General features: G+C 37.6%; 1 protein-coding gene across 2 annotated transcripts in view; it reads right to left on the reverse strand.

Annotated features, from left to right (window-relative positions):
• Positions 1–21,984, reverse strand: part of Nbea (neurobeachin) — a 525,499-nt gene that overhangs the window by 363,460 nt on the left and 140,055 nt on the right. For both annotated transcript variants that reach the window (XM_060378339.1, XM_060378338.1), the window contains exons 19-24: positions 11,775–11,856; positions 11,474–11,597; positions 10,513–10,705; positions 6,964–7,980; positions 5,201–5,418; positions 2,358–2,511 (exon numbers count right to left, since the gene is read on the reverse strand). In XM_060378339.1, coding sequence (XP_060234322.1) covers positions 2,358–2,511; positions 5,201–5,418; positions 6,964–7,980; positions 10,513–10,705; positions 11,474–11,597; positions 11,775–11,856 — 1,788 coding nt within the window. The remainder of the gene's footprint in view (positions 1–2,357; positions 2,512–5,200; positions 5,419–6,963; positions 7,981–10,512; positions 10,706–11,473; positions 11,598–11,774; positions 11,857–21,984) is intronic.

The following is a 21,984-nucleotide window of genomic DNA, read 5'->3' on the forward strand; positions in this document are numbered from 1 at the left end:
AGCCCAGTTCACTCCCATTCTCCCAAGAGTACGGTTGAGAGGCTGAGACAAACAGCAGATATCTGTGAGACCTACAGTATTTGCTATCTACCTCCACACAGAAAAGTTTGCCAGCTACTACTGTCAAGCTCAACACTACCACAAGGTATTTAAAAAAAAAATGAAACAAAAAAGAAAGCTTCAAAGACTTCTGAAAATCTGAAACAAAAACAAAAACAAAAAACCCCCATGCATCATTGAAATCCTAAAACACTCAAGCGTCCTGAGCAGTGGCGAGTGTCTGTGCTTCATTCATCTGCAGCTGATGCTCTGATGTTCTTATAGAATAGCCTTTTAGTAAACCAGAGCTTCCCTCCTGTCTCCTCCCTCTCACCTGTTCCGTAATTCTTGAGATCTTATACTTGTAAGCTTGTATACCTGTATACTTGAAAGGCTCATATTTTCAGTGCAAGTTTTATTCTATATTCAGGCTCCTCCCTCCTTTTTTCCACTACACTGAAACTTCAGCAAGAACACAGAAACAATCCAGTAACACTAAACAATACTTAATAACTTTGCATTTCCCCATTATATATAAGGCATGCGAACAAATCTTGATGTTTCTTTTTTAAAGAAACTGTAGCAAAAATAATAAATAAAAATTAAGTGTGTTGCGTAGTAAAGTAGAGGTACAGTTAGTTAACAGACAAATTTACAAATACAGGAACAAAAAAATCTTGAAACTTCCAACTCTAAGAACAATCTAAATAATGGGCAATTTAAAATCCCAAACTATAGTGGTCAAAACTGGATATGCAAATGTTCTTGGTAGTCAAACTTTAAAACGCCTGTATTTTCACTGTGTATTAATTAATTTATAAAGAAGCTACATTGAATGTTAAGGTATATGGATTTATGGATTACTGCACTTACTATTTTATTAATAGAAATACTTGACACTAAATTTTGAAAGACATTTAGTAATGTGGATATTTCAAACCTCTGTAAATTTTAATAACTTATCACTAAGCTACTTTGCAGAGTGATTATTTTTGTTCTGAACAAAATTATAAAAAAATTCAATATTTATGTTAAAATAAATAGTCTCTTAAAATTTCCTAACAACAAATGAAAATGTGTATGATACTACATAAAAAGTATTGAATTTAGTCTTTGGTGTATGGAAAAAATGGCAGCCTCCCTGTCTGAATCTAAGTATGCCCTTTACCAGAATTTAGTATGTATCACTAAAGGCAAGTTGAGACAGGAAAGAAATAGTTACAGATAAATGCTAGGGACCAGCCTTCTCCACATATCAGCAAGTCCTTGAGTTGTTATGCCCAGGCTACGTCCTTGGTTTGGTTACTAAGCAGTTCCACTAGACCCAATGCTGTCCTTTGCACTGTTCCCAGACAAGCCTTTCTCCCTGTACTTGCTGGATGAATTCATCAGGAGCACAGGTAGGTGCACCTGCGGGAAGTGTAGGAGTGAAGGCCTGTTGCAGCTAACATTTGAAACGTCAATGCTGTTCCAATGGATGGAGTAAGAACAAGAACCACGTAGAAAAAATCATGTTACTGACGTGATAAAGTGTGGAACCAATTAGGAAGCACTGCCACAGTAATAGATGTGTTAATAAAACACAAAGGTATGTTCCAGGGCTTACAAACAAATTTCTTACAAAAAGTAGCAAGATAGGTTCAACGGCAAGTGGGACTTCTCTATTCTTTCCCATCTAATCAAATAACACCTAAATGGAGTCATTTTTACATAGGTTAAAATATTTTATTTAAAAAATTTGTGCCTCTGGGGAGTCAACTTCAAGATCCACAAATGCTAGAGAGGAATACTGCTAGTCAACTACAAACACCCCATCCCTGAACTAAAGATACTTGTAAGATACAAATTACATACAACTTGACACTGGTCTGTTGCATTTTTAAAGGACATCCAAGATCAATATTAAATGCCTTCCAAACTAATAATATTAGTGTTTTTCAATGTTTTATAGAGAAAGAAAAATATTTATTTTTATGGCATATTGGTTAATAGGTTCAGACTATGTTACAAATGGATTTTAACAGCTTACTGCTATGTGAGATTTAAAAATATATACAGCATATAAAAAGTAAAAAAATTATAGTTATAATTTTTCCAGAGTTCACCCAAAATCCTAATAATACTATAATAAATATACACAGGAAGATACAAATAATGGCAAATAGAAAGAAGAAACTAGAATATAAATCTAATAAATGGCGTCAAAGTACCTGTAGGAGAAACTTAAAAAATCTGTCTGTTTCCTGTATCTGAAATGACTGAAATTTCAGTTTATGTCATTACAAAATATAACCACTAGGTGGAGGTAAAGAACTTACAGTTGGCGAAGTTGCTGCAGAGAGCAAAGGTAAAATTCCTCCACAGGCAATGATAATGTTGTCTACCATCTGGGAAATGAGGTGAATTGTGTTATGTACAAAAATAATGTTTTCATTGCTGTTGACAAAATCCATTACAGACTTTGTAGAATGGCTGAAACAGAAAAAACATGATTATTTCCTTTGTGTAACTGCAAGAGGTTTAGATACTTTATCCAAAATAAAAATTTTAAAGTGAAAACTATTAACAAAATATAGAAGTGCTAGACAAATTTAAAAGACAGTTATCAGAACAAAACCAACTCAAAATTCAGACATTTTATCAAAATATAATTATTTCTGCAAGAATTGTGTGTGTGTGCCCCCATGTATATTAAACAAATACAATATTGTTGTTCTTTCTTGGTTTTTAGAAGAAGAAACATCACTACTCCATGGCTGACCTAGAACTCCCCACACAGGTAGTCCAAGATAATAATCTTCCATTTCACATTTCTAAGACACCTGAGTGGCTCTGTGAATTTAACTAAACTAGCTTGGCTGCAGCCTGTGGAGAGAAGTTTCACATGTGGTTCTGAGCACACTCTTTACCACAAGGGGGAAATACATGATGTGAAGTATCACTGAAGGGAACTGGCAGATGTTTAAGAATTATTGCTAGTGAAAAGGAAGACTCTAGGTCAGCAGCAGAACTCTCCATATAAAATATGCAATGAAGGTGCCAACAAAATACTTTTGTGATTACTCTCCTGTATCCTCATTTTTTAAAATTTTACACTTATGTTTGGAAACCCTCAGGAGCATTGATAGGCAGTTTGTTGTTGGAAGAAAAATTACGCAAATCATCTTTTTCACCCTCACATGGACATTCACATCAGCAGTCATGCCTTTCGAGCTATTTATTTTCCTTAGTCATCTCCTGGTTCACAGCATGCAACATTAGCAATGAGTTTATGCCCAGCTTACAGACTAAGCAAATCCAACATGAAAACTCCCTTGGCAGACACACTGACAGCTTGCCCAGCAGCCATGTCATCTTCCAAAAAGAACATTGCAGGTTTTGTTCCATGCACTAGTTGGCCTCACCAGTTACTGGGTTCTTTTTTTTTAATTTTTTATTAATTATACTTTATTCACTTTGTATCCCCCCATAAACCCCTCCTTCATCCCCCCCCAAACCTGCCCTCCCTCCCCCTTCTCCACGCATGCCCCTCCCCGAGTCCACTGATAGGGGAGGTCTTCCTCTCCTTCCTTCTGATCCTATCAGATTTATCAGATCTCATCATGAGTGGCTGCATTGTCTTTCTCTGTGGCCTGGTAAGGCTGCTCCCACAGAGGGCCTCCGAAAGGCTCTGCCCTGCAGACTATCAAAGCAGATGCTGAGACTTATGGCCAATTGTTGGGCAGAGTGCATGGAATCTTATGTAAGAAGTGGGAAATAGTAAGATCTGGAGAGGACAGGAGCTCTACAGGAGAGCAACAGAACCAAAAAACTGAGCACAGGGGTCTTTCCTGAGACTCATGCTCCAACCAAATACCATGCATGGAGATAACCTAGAACCCCTGCACATATGCAGCCCATAGGCAGTTCAGTGTCCAAGTGGGTTCCCTAGTAATAGGAACAGGGACTGCCTCTGACATGAACTGATTAGTTACTGGGTTCTTAATCAGCACTGGTCTACATAGCCTAGTCATTAGAAACCCATTTCTTTTTGAAGGGTGTTTTACAAATGTATGTACAACCTCATAGACCACATGGGAGAAGTTTCTTAAGGGACTTCAATCAAAAGAAGGAGAAAAGAAGAAATAGAGCAGGGAGAAGAAAAAGAGTGAGGGGTGGAGGGAGAAAGGCAGGAGTGTGCCTTTCAACAGACAACTACAAGTGGCCACCTTTAATCCTAAAGGAGAACAAGGAGAAGTAGAGAAGTCAGCCTCAGACTGAGGATGTGACAGAGCGGATTAAATCCCTGAAGATAAGGTATTTTGTTGCTTCCAGCCATCACCTTCCAACATTTACACACTCTGAACATGTGTACACACTTTGACACATCTCCTGATTTAGAAATGTGTTGTGAATCTGCTAGTAGAAAACTGTATTGAAGAGTAAAAAAAGCAACCACTTAATTCAGATAGATTTAAACCAAAATCCAATAACTGCTTATACACATAGGTTCTAGTGACATACATGTTATAGGCTACTTTAACTTTTTTTGGTAATAAATGTTATCATATTGTTACTAAACAATAGCTCATAGTATTCAGTTTAACAAGAAAAGATGCAATTACAGAAGTATAAACCAAAACTGATCTTTCTTTTTTGTATGTAGAAAAAGCAATTCCACAGTTTAAAATTCTGCTTTAACTCTCTCCCTCTCTCTTTTAACTCTGTTAAGCTAAATGGTTTACATTGATAGAGATTTTTTTGTGCTCTGGACATCATAAAAAGTATGCTCTATATAAATATTTTTCTATCAAAATCTTAAATATTTGATTTTTTAGACAAATTTAATTTGTATATTTTACTTGATGAAATAAATCATTTATTTAGTTGATACAGTAAATAAAAACACTCATTTTCTCAGGCTAGAGAGTTGGCTTAGTGATAAAGAACACTTTTTGTTCTTTCAAAGGACCTGGGTTTAACTCCCAACACCCACACACTGACTCATAACCATTTGTAACTCCAGCTTTAGGAGATCCAACACCCACCTCTGACCTTATAGGTACCAGGCCAGGCCAGACATACATTCAAAGCAAAAGACACACACGTATAAAAAATTTAAAAAAAAATATTCATTTTCTTAACTGAAGGGCATCAAAATGCAGAAAAGAAACAACTGTACCTTCTCCACACATGCACATCTGTCTCTAACGCAAACAGCAGGTCAGTGAGAAGGCGCTGGTGCATTGGAGACCACTTAAACTCAGGAATCCGGAACATGGTAGTCCGGGGACCAGGGCTGAACTGGCGCCGCTGTTCCTCAGTCATTGGCATTCCTCGAAATCCTAAATCAACTCTGAGATCTCGATCTTGTTGGGTAAGAGACCGGCCCTGAACAGCCTAAACAAAGAGAAGGGAAACTTTTGTGGAGCACACAAGAAGTGTGAGAATCAAAACCCAGTGTGAATGATCGAGTGAGTAGGAGCTTTACATGTGACATTAGTCGGTGAGGGCCCTTCAAAACCTGGACAGAAACCTGTCTCATCTAAAGTCTGCTAGTGGGACTTCCGTTTTTATACAGCAGAATCTAGGCAAGGTCATCAAAAGACAACACTAAAGTTCTTACTAAAAACCAGATTTTCTTTTCCTAGTCACAGCATCTTCATGCTGGTTAAAAAAAAAAAAAAAAAAGCCTTTCATGCAAGAAAGCACACATGCAGTGGGGACAATGGATACACATCATCAATTAATTAGAACTAAGAACACATGGTGAGAAATTAACTTCAACGTGCATTTCACTCACAATACTTCAATAAAAACACACTGTATGATGTTAGGAAGGAAGGCAGAAAAATACCTGTGCATTCTCAATGAAAAACAGGCAAGCCTAGTGATTACTGTGCCCAGTAAGTGATGATGTTTTCCTTTGCTTGAAATCTGTACCTTATTCAATATTCCCTTTCCCTGCCAGTTATCACTGAAGTATAACTGCCATCAAAATGGAAATTGGCAGTTAACAAACAAAAATAAACACACCTTTCCCACACATAGAATGCATCGTCAGTATTCTTACTGAAGTACAAAGACAACAGAACCACATGGCTTACTCTTCCCAATATAGGAGGCATGGAAACATAAACTTACCTTCAGTGAGATGAAAAGGCAAGGAGAAAGTCCATAGGGTTAGCAAAACTCAAATACTTAAGTGTCATAATCTCATTAACTTAACCATAAAATATCAGTTCAGTCCAAAAATTACATAGTCTTAACTCAAATTTGTCTCAAAAGACATAGTGCTTTCAGTCTTACTGCAGACTGGCCCAAACCACAGCACTAACATTTGCTAACCACCAGGCCCAAGCAGCTTCCTTAAAAAAATAAAAATAACAAATTCTATCCCTGTGTTTGTAAAGAAAACTCTCATTGGTGATAATTCCAATTTTCTCATCTATATTACCTATCTCACAGGGTGTAGTGGGGCTGGAATCTGAAAAATCTATTACAGTGCCTGGAGCATGGTAGGCATTTGAGAGATAACAGTCCCTTTCCCTATCGCTCATCCATCTGTTCAAGGTGGCTCCAAGTCCTTTCTTCTATAATCCCCAGAACGAGGCTGGCCTGGATCACAGGGTTAGAATGAAGATCTCAAGTACAAAGGTGTAAATGTAGCACTCATAAGCTGTAAGCATGGACAGAGACCTTAACGGTCGTATTTTAATGCACTACAATGTCTTGTATGACAGAGGATCTTAGGCCAGAGGTTGAGCAAAATTAGAGCAATGTGGCAGTATTGGGGATATAATTCAGAGCGCTCTGTTCTCTAAGTTATGCATTACACAAATTTAAGTGTAGTAGCATTCTATGAAACCACTTTGCAGCTAAGAGCTCAGTGCCGACCTGACGTTTCTGTTTGTTTATTTTTAGAATTCCCACGGGACGGCTTACTTGTGTTGTAGCAGTGGTCTGGATTTTTCGGATTTCCTTTCCTGATTCTTTGCCATCATCAGATCGCTCAGTGTCTGAAATTATACTTCCTGCATCAATATTTGGGACAATCTTGCTATTGGAAGACTCTGTTTCCAAGGTCGTAGCAGTCACTTCAGCATAGTCTAGCCCCTTAGTTGATGATGCTAACTCTCTTTCAGAGACACTGCTCACTCCATCTGAAGTCGTATGAATTCTGAAGTCTTTCTCTTCCATTATACTTGATGTGCAAGTTAAGTCTACACTCGCAGTCATGTGAGCAAGCAGTCCAAGATCATCACTGACACCAAGATGTACTTGGGCGTCTTGAATATTTGGGATGATGTGATTGCTAGAAAGTTCCGGAAGTAGTTTCTCTTCCTGTTTGGGCATTTTATCAAAGAGGAAGGATGTGCTACTGTTTGGAAGCTCCTCCTTTTCATCTGCTAGTGTGATCAATGGGCCATTGTCCTTCTCTTCATTTTTTTTAATGATACCCACACTTCCATGCACATTATTCTGGAGTTTCTCAACAGCAGCACTGTACACATTATCCAACAAGGACTCCACCTCCACGAGGGCACCATTCTCTCCACCCACCAAGGTCTCTGGTGATAAATCCATGTCATCAAGCTTTACTTCCGTTGCTTCCACTTTCTCTGCTTTTATATCAACTAGAAGATCATGTACTTCTACATGCACGCCACTGCCAGGTCTGTCTGAACTTCCGAGAATATCATCCGATACTTTGGTTGACATGAGCAAGTCTCGTGTGTCTGTGCTCACTGGGTAGTCTGTCTCACTCTCTGGACTCTGGCTTTGGGAAAGGTCTTCTATTTCCCGGATCTCCATTCCTCCTTTTGCTCCTGTCGTCTGTGATGAAAGACCAGAGATGGTGCTCACATTTCCCTTCTTCCCCTTCTTAATGTTCTCCTCCTCCTGTCGCTGATACTCCTCATACATTTTGGCCAGATATTCTTTGTGTGCTTCATAAGTAACCTAGGCAGTAAGAAAAGAGAACACTGAGGTGTCATGTACACGCCGAGAAAGACAGTAATAACAGCAACAAAATTTCTGTACAAATGGTTCAAGGAATGTAAAAAATTAGTGTTATTAAGTAACTGGTTTTATTACGTAATTGGAAACAATGATGAAATACAGCAAAACATTACTTCCTGACTTGTCTCTACACACATGGGTAACTGCAAAATTAAGGTTCCTTTGTATAGGTTAACTTTCCAATGTTAAGCAACATCAGATGAGAACTTGTGAACACTCTTTAGGCTTAAGGACTTGGCAGATGACAATATTCAGCATCAAAACTACTATTACTATGACAGCTTTTACACAGCTACTGTAGTATTTTCACCCATCACAACCACTACTGAAAGTACCACAGATGAATGTGTAAACATAAGACATTTCTAAGTCACTATATAAGTTTTATACACAGACAGGGTACTGAATTAGAAATATCAGAATATGTTCTGAGCAAGAACTTGCAACATCTTTTCTTTGTTAGATAAAAAAATGTATTAAAGCAATGACAAATACAAGGTGGGCATGTTGCAAAATGCAGGGCTGAAACAGACAAAAATTCTTCTACAGTTTTCTAATATTAAAAATAAATCTTTCCTTATAGGAATGAATCTATAGTAATCTGAATACTAATGTTTTTTTTTTTTTTTTTTTGGTTGACCTTTCTTCAAAGAGTGTCATATGAAACCTTTTCCTACAGAAAAAAACAAAACAAAACCCTCCCCAATAATGGAGGCTGGCAATCTACCACCCATGGGCCACATCTGTCTGTCATCTATTTTAATGAGTAAAATATTATTATAATGCAATCATGTTTATTGATGTATTTTTACTCTTTGCTTTACACAGATGATTTGAGCAGCTTCATCAGATGCCGACAAGAAAGCCAACACAAATATTATTTAACCTCTAAAATCATTTTTCTAATTCCTGTTAAAAATAACTGAATGAGTTTTCTAAACCAAAAACTTAATTGCGACATAACTGGATTAGTGGCCTAATTTCAGATGGCCATGCTTCTTCTCTGTTGCCAGGGGTTGAGGAATCACAGTTTTGAATTACTAAAATATAATGTGCACATTCATGTAATACTGTCCTCGTCAAAGACAAATGAATATTTAAAATTTAATATACATATAGAATCTTAAAATTAAAAATATTAAATAATACTACATGTAGTAGTTTGAATAACAATAATCCCAATAGGCACATATGTTTCAATGCTTAGACACTAGGAAGTGGTACTGTTTGAGAAGGATTAGAAGTATCTGGAGGTGTGGCCTTGTTGAAGAAAGTGTGTCACTGTGAGTAGTCTTTAAAGTTTCAAAATCCCACATGAGGACCAGTGCCTACTGCCTAAGGATCAGGATGTAGCTCTCAGCCACTTCTCCAGTACCACGCCACCATGCTCCCCACCATGATGACAATGAATTCACCTCTGAAACTGTAAGCAAGCTCGAAATTAAATGCTTTCTTTTATGAGCATTGTCTTGGTCCTGATATGCCTTCATAGCAATAGAACACTGACTACAACACTATAATTAAAATATCATTAAGTGTGCATGCTTTTATTCTCAACACTAGGGAGGCAGAAGCAGAGTCACCTTTGTAAACTTAAGATCAGCTTAGTCTACAAAACAAGTTCCAGGTGAGTCAGAACAACACAGAGACACTGTCTCAATGTATATGTATGTATGCATATATATACATATATACGTATATGCATTTTTTGGCTAGAGGAACTGGCTAGTCTGAGAGCCCTGGGAGGTACCCACCTGGCTCCCCAGCACTGCAGGTGAAATGTGCGCAGGCATGCCCAGCCTGTTACATGGATGATGGGATCCAAATTCAGGTCCTTATGCTTGTATGAAAAGCCAAGACCCACTTAAATGTATTTATTATTCATTTAAAAATTAAAAAAAAATCTGATTACTTTAAAAGCATATTTTAAAAGTATATTTCAGCTATTATTTCATGCAAAATGCTTGTAAAAATTGGGTATGGTTTAGTTGAAAAACAACTGGTTCTCACGCCTGCTACAAACATTTACAGTAAAATTCCCAATTGAGGGGACAGTGAGATGGCTCATCAGAGAAAGGTATTTGCCATCAAGCCTGAATTCGTGAGTTCAATCCCTGAAACCTAGAGTTAGAAGGAGAGAACCAACTCCTCCCCAAAGGCACCCCCTAACTTTCAAACATTCAAGCACGTGCACATACATACACACACACACACACACACACACACACACACACACACACTTTAACTTTTAAGTGTTATTAAAACATTCCTAATTTATAAAACTTTATGTTTGAGCTAAATGATCTTGAAACCACCTTTAGGCTTTCCAGTCTCACCAAAGGACAGAAAAGATACATAGACAAAACTAGCATAGAGGAATGACTGGGAATGTCCACCAGGTGGCACCAGATGAGAATTTATAACTACTCCATTGCCGAAACTTCAACGCAGAACATGCTAGACTCCTATTACCTTGGAATGAGCTATTGAGAGTGTGTCCACCCAGACTCTCCAGCCTCCCCATTCATATTTTATTGCATGATACAAAAGAATCCGGAAAATGTTGTAGACCATCTCAGTAATCTTCTGTTCCTCAGAAGTTTTCGGATTGATATACCCAAGAGAAAACATCCAATCCTGCCACACTGAACATTGCAGTAAGCATCTAGGGAGAAAAAAGAGCTCATTAAAAATTTCAAAATTAAAAAAATTAAAAAAAAATTAAAAAAAATTTCAAAATTAGAATTTACTCCTTTGAAATTTGGTTAAAGTAATTAAAATATAATCTGAGTACAAAATTATTCTACGCATTTTAAATTGTATAATTTCCATCAGTTTCTCTTTTGAAAATTTTGAATTATTAACTAAAATCACTTCCTAATTCTCCTGGTCAGAGTGAATTATTAGGTGTTCTCATCACCATTAGCACACACAATACACCTGGTTTTATCTACAGGCACGTCAATCCTGCACTAGCCTGGGCACCACAATGCTTCACACATAGTCCGTAAGACTCGTTAGAAACACAGGAAAGGCCCACAGACCCAGCCTGTACATCACGTCTGAGCTAAGGCACTTCAAGTGCATGACAGGAGAACACTGGTGAACATGGAGGCAAACCCCCACATGGTCACACAGTGCACGCTTAAAGGAACCGTTGGTGACAGATGTCTGGGATAGTGACTACACTGTAAGTATAAAAATGGTTGTTTCTGTGTATCCATACATCTACTTAATTGTATATACCAGGAAAACTAAATAAAAGCATATAAAATTGGTGAAAGTATGATGAAGTAAATTACATCTATGAAACACATGCCATTTCAAGGGATTTAAGAGTATTTGGCAAAATATTTGGATTTTTTTTTTGAAAGTTGTTGAAAATTGAGAACAGAAAAAAATATTAAGCTAGAATAAAAATCAGACAGTTTACCTTCTATTTTCACGGCTGTTACTGAAAAGCTTAATCATGTCAGATAAAAACAACCGACGGACTTCCATCAATTCTGCGCTCGGTGTTGAGTTTTTTAACAAAGTTGCCACCACTTTAAGAATCACTATAAACAAACACAGTCTGAATTAAAATGTAAAAAAGCATGTCACATTCACTAATGTTCAACTAAATGCTTGTAACCGGGACCCCAGAAAGACACTGGCAGTTAGGAAAGTTCTGATTCAGTCCCGCATATCACCACATAACTAGCACGTAACACTAAAAAGCGGCGTCCACTCACTTGGGTTCTGAATTTTCACTGTGGAGTCCGGCTCGGGGTGGGGTTTATGCACAACTTGTGTACACACTTGCTCTGTCAAGATCTAAAAGATGAAAAATGTTAACTTCATTTAGAGAAGAAAATTAAAAACAATTGCAAAATATAGCTATAAGTAAAGAATCTGTAAATGTTTTCAAAAATTTCAAATCAAAAGAAGTATTTCTCCCCAAAGAACTTTCTAAATTACACAGGCCTTAAATTATAAAGTCCATATTTACTTTGATTAAGGCAAAAGCCAGACACTGTATCCACAGAAGAAAATAATAACTGGCTAATATAAAATTTGTTCTGTTTGAAATATGTTTTCAGTATACACTTTTAAAACAACCCTGTTTTGAATTATAAATATTTGATGTTTTTGTGTCATGTTAATTAAAAAATCAGTAAATGTTAACATTATTCCTCACACAAGGGAAAAAAATCTAAAATTTGTGTTTCTAATTTTGACTAAAATATAAGCTTAAAATCCTCAAGAAAAACTGCACATCTTGGTTTTGTTCCTATGACTAGCACCAAGAAATTACATCATTAGTCATGTGATAGCATGAATAACCGAGTGACATATAAATAATGCATGTGGCCACTCATGTATTCTAGACTTTAGCCATATTTGTCTTTATTATTACATTTATCTTCCTGTCTGCCTATATGCACAAAAGTTCAGTAGATATGCATTTCACTTAGAGCTAAAATGTTATACTCTGAATAAACATATTTTCTTTAAAATTTTTGTATTTATTATTTATTACAGTTTATTCACTTTGTTTCCTGGCTGTGGCCCTGTCTCTCATCTTCTCTTAATCTCTCCCCCCCCCATCTTCTCCCTCTTCATCCACTAATAGGGGAGGTCCTCCTCCCCTTCTATCTGACCCTGGCCTATGAGGTCTTATCAGGATTGGCTGTATTGTCTTCCTCTGTGGCCTAGCAAGGATGCACCCCCCCCACACACACACACAGGAGGAGGCGATCAGAGACCCTGACACTGAGTTCATGCCAGAGACAGCCCCTGCTTCCCTTGCTAGGGATCCCACTTGGAGACTGAGTCTATGAGCTACATCTGAGCCAGGGTTTTAAATCCTCTCCATGTAGTTTCCTCACCTTGAGTGAAGTAAGCCAGAAGGAAAAGACATACATGTTATATATTCACTCATAAGGGGTTATTAGACATATAAATTAGGCTAAACATACTAAAACCTATATTCGTAAAAAAAGTAAACAACAAGGAAGACCCTAGGGAAGATGCTTAATCCTCATTCAGAAGGGCAAATGCAATAGACATTGGAAGTGGGAAAAGACAGGAAACAGGACAGGAGTCTTCCACAGAGGACCACTGAAAGACTCTACTGATGGAGGTGTCAAAGCAGAGGCTGGGACACGGAGCCAAACTTCGAGCAGAGTGCAGGGAATCTCATGAAAGAAGAGGGAGATAGAAAGACCTGGAGGGGAGAGGAGCTCTACAAGGAGAGCAACAGAGACAACAAACAAACAAACAAACAAATAAAAAACTGGGCCCTGGGGGTCCTGCAGAGACTGAATAAACTTTTCAAAAAACATTTCAAAACAAGATCAATACAAACACAGTGAAGAAAAAAACAAACAAACCAATCATTGTTAATTTTGAGGGTGGCTCTGCAGAGCTCTAAGGTAAAAGCTAGAGGGGAAAGAATAATTTAGGGTACAGGGATGATGGCTTCTGAGGAGAAGGGAGCCATGACATCTAGAAGAGAAGTGCTTTTACTTTCTTTTTTCTCAGACTAAACAGAGGACAATATATTTACATAGATAAATGAGGTATTTCAAGTCAATGAGGTATACATATAATGTTTTGACTTGAAATAATACACTTGTCTATTAGTACTTTAGTTATGAATACTGGATAGAATTATCCATACCCATAGTTTAAAATGAACAAAGTTAAACTAAGTCATATTAGAATGCTATCTTAAGAATGTTCTTTAAACATAAATGATAACACAGAATTGCCATGTGAGATAAAAGTCTCTTTAAATAACATATATCAAGGAACAGTGGCTACTATATACCTAAAAGGGGTTTCTATACCAACTTTCCCCAAGAGCTCAAAGTACAAGTGTCCAGATAATTCTCAGTATACATATGATTATACTCAAAATAACTTCATACTTGTAGGGAAAAATCAGACCATGTTGCCCTCTGATGAGTCTTCAAACCTTTTTCAACCAAAGAAAATAAGTCACATGGTTCAAAGCACCACTGCTTTTCCTGTTGTCGTTTTGAATCTTTGTTCTATCATGTGATACTGAGGAAACTAATGGTAGTGTGTATCCATAAACCTGCTACAAAGATTGTAGGGTCCCTGTGTGAAAACACTTTCATGACTGTAATATATTCAAGTATGAAAGGTTTATACAAGTTATATAAATATATTTAGAAACTGACTAAAGCATGTATTTGTTAAGAACCAGTTATGTGCCCACACACTGCTTAATGTTTAGAGATGGAAAAGATTTTAGGTGAAACTACGTTTCTAGCATCCATTTACCTAATTAATGTTCTGGAGACAGGCATAAATGCATGCATCTATTAAGCAATAAAAAATGGTAAACTGTCATTCAGAACCTATGCGAGATTTTAAGAGGGAAGGAAATAGTGTGTATAAATAGGGAGAGATGAATATAGGTATAAACCTTTTAATGACGTTTAAGACTTAAAGTCGTCCCTAAGAGCTCTACTGACTTCTATGAGGCATGTACAGATGTAGACTGAGAAGCCCTCATGAACCCTGTATGCATCCAGCACCTGCAATGAAGGAACATGTAACAGGTAGCAGTTGTGTTAAGAAAAAGTAGGGAAAGACTGAATTCTAAGCATAAACATCACTTCATAAGTGTGGTATTCAGTAGATACATGTATGAATTCAGTGCTAAACATTAAATTTTATTTCATAATTATTTCATATTCCTTGTGCTACTACAAGATGTTAATCTAACGTGCTACCAAGGGTAGCTTCCTTTGTGACTTACTGACTCCTAGGAGGTCATTGGAAAAACGGTGTCTTGGTCATTTTTGTTGTTGTTTGCTTTTGACATAAGATAGTTTCATTGTATCATAACTTATATAATGTTGACTAGAACTTTTTTCAAAAAGCTATGCACAGTTTTAGAATATTGGCAGGATTGTTATGAGGACAATTAACCACACTGATGAGATTTGAGGCCCATTCCATGAGAAAGAATAAATAGCTGGTACTTTGAACCTGCTCAAAAGCTCATGGCAAGGGAGTTTATGAGCACTAGGGGGTAATTAAACTCTGTTGATTAACTAAATTGACATAGCATCCAAGTGTCCTATATATTATGCTTATATCCATAGGCAATTAACACTCTCAGCCTTAATCAGAGAAGGTCTCTTTCCAGGGAATGATGGCAAATACAGAGACTCACTGACGTGGAAAGTGCTGAAAATAAGTGACAGACAAGTGTTCAAACCTAAAGAAGATATTCATACCCTCTTCTCCAAGGCTCACAAAACACTTTAGGGTGGTAAGCTCAAAGAGTGTATGAGTCAGAAGATAAAGGACAGATGAGAAATGCTATCCTTTACGCAGTATGCATCCATTACAATCAAGAGCCTCCAACAAGGAAGAATGACTGCACTTGGGCTGCAGAAGGCAAGGAAAGAGCAAATACTCAGAGGATGCTCAGTAGGGAACTATTTCCTACTGTGGTAGTTTAAAGAAGAATGGCCCCATGGGCTTATACATTTGGATACTTGGTCAGCAGTTGGTGAAACTGTTGGGCAGGATTAGGAGGTATAGTCTTGTTAGAGTAGGTCTGCTAGAAGAAAAAGTGGGGAAAAGCCTAGAACTCATTGCCACCAGAGACAACTTCCTGAACAGAACACCAACAGCACAGGCTCTAAGAGCAACAATCAATAAATGGGACCTCATGAAACTGAAAAGCTTCTGTAGAGCAAAAGACACTGTCATCAGAACTAAACGACAGCCTACTGACTGGGAAAGGATCTTCACCAACCCTACATCTGACAGAAAGCTGATATCCAGAATATACAAAGAACTAAAGAAGTTAAAAGGCAACAATTAAAGCAATCCAATTAAAAATGGGGTACAGAGCAAAACAGAGAATTCTCTGCAGAGGAATACAGAATGGCAGAGAAACACTTAAAGAAATACTCAACGTCCTTAGCCATCAGAGAGATGCAAATCAAAACGACCCTGAGATATCACCTTACACTCATCAGAATGGCTAAGATGAAAACTCAAATGACAACAGATGCTGGAGAGGTTGTGGAGAAAGGGGAACCCTCTTCCATTGCTGGTGGGAATGTAAACTTGTACAACCACTCTAGAAATCAATCTGGTGCCTTCTCAGACAACTAGGAATAGTGCTTCCTCAAGATCCAGCTATACCACTCCTAGGCATATATCCAAAAGATGCTCAAGTATACAACAAGGACATTTGCTCAACCATGTTTGTAGCAATTTTATTCGTAATAGCCAGAATCTGGAAATAACCCAGATGTCCATCAATGGAAGAATGGATACAGAAATTTTGGTACATTTACACAATGGAATACTACTCAGCAATTAAAAACAAGGAAATCATGAAATTTGCAGGCAAATGGTGGGATCTAGAAAAGATCATCGTGAGTGAGGTGTTCCAGAAGCAGAAAGACACACATGGTCTATACTCACTTACAAGTGGGTACTAGACTTATAAGATAGGATAAACATACTAAAATATGTACACCTAAAGAAGATAAACAAGAAAGAGGACCTGGATTAAGATGATAAATCCTCACTTAGAAAGACAAATGGGATGGACATTGGAAGTAGGAGAAAACAAGTAACAGGACAGGAGCCTACCACAAACAGCCTCTAAAACACTCTACCTAGCAGTGTATCAAAGCAGATGCTGAGACTCATAACCAAACCTTGGACAGAGTGCAGGAATCATATGAAAGAAGAGGTGGTTAGTATGACCTGGAGAGGACAGGAGCTCGACAAGGACCAAATATATCTGGGCACAGGGGTCTTCTATGAGATCAAGGACCATGTATAGATATAACCTAGAACCCCTGCTCAGATGTAGCCCATGGTAGTTCAGTATCCAAGTGGATTTCCCTAGTAAGGGGAACACGGTCTATTTATGACATGAACTCAATGGCTGGTTCTTTGACCACTCCGAGGGAGGAGCAGCTTTGCTAGGCCACAGAGGTGGACATTGTGGCCAGTCCTGAAGAAACCTGATAAGCTAGGGTCAGATGGAAGGGGAGGAGACCTCCCCTATCTGTGGACTTGGAAAGGAGCAGGGAGGAGATGAGGGAGGGATGGTGGAATTGGGAGGGAATGAGGGAGCAGACTACAGCTGGGATACAAAGTTAATAAACTGTAACTAATATTTAAAAAAATAAAATAAAAAAGAGAAAAAATACTCGCTGAAAAGCCTGACTTGATAGTTCAACAGTCACTTTTTTATGTACATATCATCTCAAATATGATTTTTAAAGTCACCATGAAATATTTTATCCTAATTTTTCAAATACTGACTTAAATATATCACATAATTGATTACTGTCAATTAATTCTATCCTGGGTTTAGTTTTTTTTTTTTTTCAACAGATGACAGCAGCCCAAAATGATGCAATCTTCAAACTGTCATTACTCAGAAACAGCAATTCATTCAAAGACAATTTCACAATTTAACATGTTCTGTTGAGAGTGCTGACTACAGCTTAAGTGAAGAAACTTATACTGCTAAGTAGGATCCGCAGGACTGAACAACCAGACACTGTCTTTCTAATTTTCAGTATATTTACATTAATCCTGCCTTTAGAAATGAGTTAATGAATAACACTGAGTCCTTCAAACCTTATTTCTAGTCATAATGATTGCCACTTAAAAGACATACATATTGACTAATCAATAAAAGAGCCCGGGATGTTTTTAATTCCATTTCCAAATCTCTGAATCATACACTGTCAGAGGAACCATACCTACTGAGTGTCCTTCACTCAAATAGAGTCAGTAACAGCCTGGCTTTGCTTAGTAAAGACTTAAACAGAGACTCAAGCCTGGATACCAGGAGAAAAACATGTACAGATATTTGGTAAGATGTGGCAGTGAGCCAATCTTGGGAAGTCTGACAGAAATGCAAACGTGTCCATGAACATGGTATGTACTACTTTTAAGAGTAGAGGCATGTAATTAACTTCCAAATTTAAAATATTACATTACACTGCACTATTATTTCCATGTGAGGGTTTACTAACTGTACTGATTTTCTATTCTACTGTCAATAATAAATGAAAACAAGCAGATGGAGAAAAATTCACGAAATAGACGCTAAAAAACCCAGATATGCAACAATTGGTTTGAAGATGAAGACACAGACAAAGTACATCAAGACATCAGCATTCAGAGGCCAGATTTGACATTATAGCAAAGTTTTAGCTCAAATGAAAAGTTTGAAGGAAATTTTGCTATTTTTTTTCCTCTTAGGTACATGTAACCTACTTATTTCATGGGTATATGCTAGTGGTATTACCTGGAACAAATTATTTAATCTGTGAGTCTCAGTGTGTCTGTTTTAAGAGGCAATAAAAATACCAGTAACCATATGTACCTGAACTAATAGGTACATAGCATTCACAGAGGATGATGTCCTAAGAAGCACCCAACAAAAGGGAGTTACTATTATGAAGAAATACAGTATCAGACACTGTCTCAAAACACAAATGAGGAACAAAAGGAAACTACCTCACCACACTGCACAGTGCAATCCATTCTATGGGTATTTATTCAGTTCTTCATATACTACTTAAAAAAGAAAACGTGCATAAATCAACATGCCATTGATAACTGATAGAACCTACCAGTCAAGCAATTGGAGGAATAATAACACAAGTTAGCATGTTAAACTCAGAAGCAATAAAACAGAAAGGCCATGATCTTACCAATGCCGACATTTGCATATGGTAGCAGGTAAAGAATGACATAAAACAGCAAGAAGGAATGCTACAGATCAAGAGTCAGAAAATTAAGGCCTGGGGACCAAATATAGCCAAACTTTCCTGTAATGCAGTCTTACTGAAATACAGGCTATTTGAGTCATACTATCCATGGCTCCTTCTGAGAATAATATAATCCAAAAAGCCTTAATATTGTTACTGTCTCATCATCAGAAATGGCTACCTTTACCATCTGTAAATCAATATACTATAGTAAAAAGATACAATAGGAATATATATATATATAGTAAATATTAAAAAGAGCTGAAGGCTACATATAAGATGATACTCCATAAAAGCTGCAGTGTGAAACAGAATCTTTATACTTTTGAGTAGTAATGGAGGCACAGATACATTTTATTTATGTATTTATAATGAATGCATATGAGTTCTTATCGTATATCACACTGAGTAAAACGTGGTGTTTAATAGCAAAGAGGAGTTACATTTCTCTGTTGCAGTACTGCAAAGGTCAGCATGCCATTAGTTAGAGTAATATGGGTGATATTCCTATAAAATCTATTTACTAGGGTAATGATGTTGCAAAGTCATTCACGACTATACCCATGCATATTTCGATTCCTAAAAACTTTACTTTTGGATACTGAAAACATTTAAAATATCCCATTGGAGAACCTAGAATGGAAACAACTTTGTACCATAGTTTACATTAAAAAATAGAGTTAGAATTTACACCATAATATTTTGAAAACTAAAAAAAAAAAAATAACTAAAGTGATAATATATTGTCTTTTGTTTCCCAAAAGCTGCTCTTCTGAGATTAATATTGTTGATGAGCATTTTGGTATACTGTAGCTCCAATGTACGAGAAACAAGGTCTTCCTGTCTACATCCATAACAAAGAATCAACAATCCAATGTCTCTTGAAATTGAGAGTTTAGAAATAATGTTTTTCTATTTGGAAATGACAGGAACACACTATTTTTTTTAAAGAAGTAAAATTACAGTAAGGCTTTTTAGTCAAGTATCTTGTGAATCACTCTTAAATTACTGCACTACAAAGTACCAGGTCAAGAGAAGCCAGCATCACTGCTGCAGGGACTGATAAGCCAAGCAGAATCCAGCTAGTAAAATCTGAATCTCACATACATTTCACATGTCATATATTATATATTTGCTTTTGACTAAAGTCAACACTTAAAGTAATAATATTAATTACCTTTCATTTGTGTATTTGGCAACACACTACAGATGCAAGAAAAGTTCACTGAAGACCAAGTGAAAACACAGAATCAAGATTAATAGACAGAAACAGTCCTGGCAACTTACTGGCATCTGTCAGGCATGTATGTGCAGGTTACTTTGCATGGCTGTTTGAATGTGATTGGCGCCATGGGCTATTTTATTCTCATGCTTAGTCCCCAGCTAGTGGACTATTTGGACAGATTAGAAGCGTGGCCTTGTTGGGGTAGGTTTGTACTTGTTAGAGGAGGTGTGTCACTGGGGGAGGACACTGAGACTTCAAAAGCCACCAGGCACAGTGTTAACCCTCTGTCTGAAAATTCTCCGATATTGCTCTAGCACCTGCCAGCATGCAGCTGTGCACCTGGTCACGATGATAATGAAGTAACCTTCAGAAACTGTAAGCATGCCCCCAATTAAATGCTTTCCTTTGAAGAAGTTGCCTTGGTCGGGGTGTTTCTTCACAACAATAGAACAGCTGACAAGACATTTTGTGGGAAGGGTTGAGAGAGGGTTCCTATATGGAAATGGTGAGATTTTAACATAATTCAAGACAGCACTTTTACAGATGGTTCTGAACTGCACTTCCTAGGAGTGTCACCTCTCTCCTACAGTGGGTACCTACTGCATATTGGAAAGGGAGAGGAGGACAGGATGTGGAAGTAGAGCTAATATTGATAGTATGTGTGAACACTGTCTGTGTCAGAAGATTATAAAGCAAACCAGTAAACATATGCTAAAAGAAAAGTCTTTAGACCAAGAGAGGACATTACAAAACAATTACATGTACAAGTGTTTCCAAAAGAAGGAAACCATAAACAATGCATTTGTCTCAGTTAGGGTTTCTATTGTTGTAGCAAAAAAAGAAAAAAAGAAAAAAAAAAAAAAAAAAAAAGCAACATGACCAAAAGCAACTTAGGGAACAGAGTTTATTTTCAGCTTAAAACTCTCAGGTCACCTTCTGTGGCCTGGTAATGCTGCTTCCCCCTCAGGGGGAGGTAATTAAAGAGCAGGCCAATCAGATCATGTCAGAGACAGTCCCTGTTCCTATTACAATGGAACTTACTTGGATACTGAACTGCCATGGGCTACATCTATGCAGGGGTCTTAGGTTATCTCCATGCATAATCCTTGGTTGGAGTATCAGTCTCAGGAAAGACCCCTGTGCTCAGATTTTTTGGTTCTGTTGCTCTCCTTGTGGAGTTCCTGGCCTCTCCAGATCTTACTGTTTCCCACTTCATTCCTAAGATTCCCTGCACTCTGCTCAAAGGTTGCCCATAAGTCTTAGCATCTGCATTGATAGTCTGCAGGGCAGAGCTTTTCAGAGGTCCTCTGTGTCAGGCTCCTGACTTGTTCCCTCTTTTCTCCTTCTTCTGATGTCCAGCCTCTTTGCCTTTCTGGATAGGAATTGAGCATTTTAGCAAGAGTCCTCCTGATGAGACCTAATTGACTAGGATCAGAAGGAAGGAAAAGAAGCCCTCCCCTATCAGTGGACTTGGGGAGGGGCATGCATGCAGAGGGTAGAGGAAGGGAAGAATTTGGATGGGAGGACGGAGAGAACCACAGGGGGGAATACAAAGGGAATAAAGATTAATTAATAGAGAAAAAAAAGTAAAAATAAATAAAAAATAATAAATAAATAAATAAATAAATAAATAAATAAATAAGTATTAAAAAAAACCTCTCAGGTCACACTCCATCTCTGAGGGAAGTCAGGGCAGGAACTCAAGATAGGAACTAGAGAGGAGGCAATGGAGAAAAGCTGCTTTCTGGCTTGCTATCTATGGCATGCTCAGCCTGCCTGCCTTTTTGTTTGTTTGTTTTGTTTTAATTATACTTTATTTACTTTGTATCCCCCCTCTAGTTCCCTCCTGCCTCCCCTCCCAATCCCTTCCTTCCTCCCCCTTCTCCACCCATGCCCCTCCCCAAGTCCACTGGTAGGGGAGGGTTTCCTTTTCTT

Source organism: Meriones unguiculatus, chromosome 2 (genome assembly GCF_030254825.1).
Source record: "Meriones unguiculatus strain TT.TT164.6M chromosome 2, Bangor_MerUng_6.1, whole genome shotgun sequence".
NCBI classification, from domain to species: domain Eukaryota; kingdom Metazoa; phylum Chordata; class Mammalia; order Rodentia; family Muridae; genus Meriones; species Meriones unguiculatus.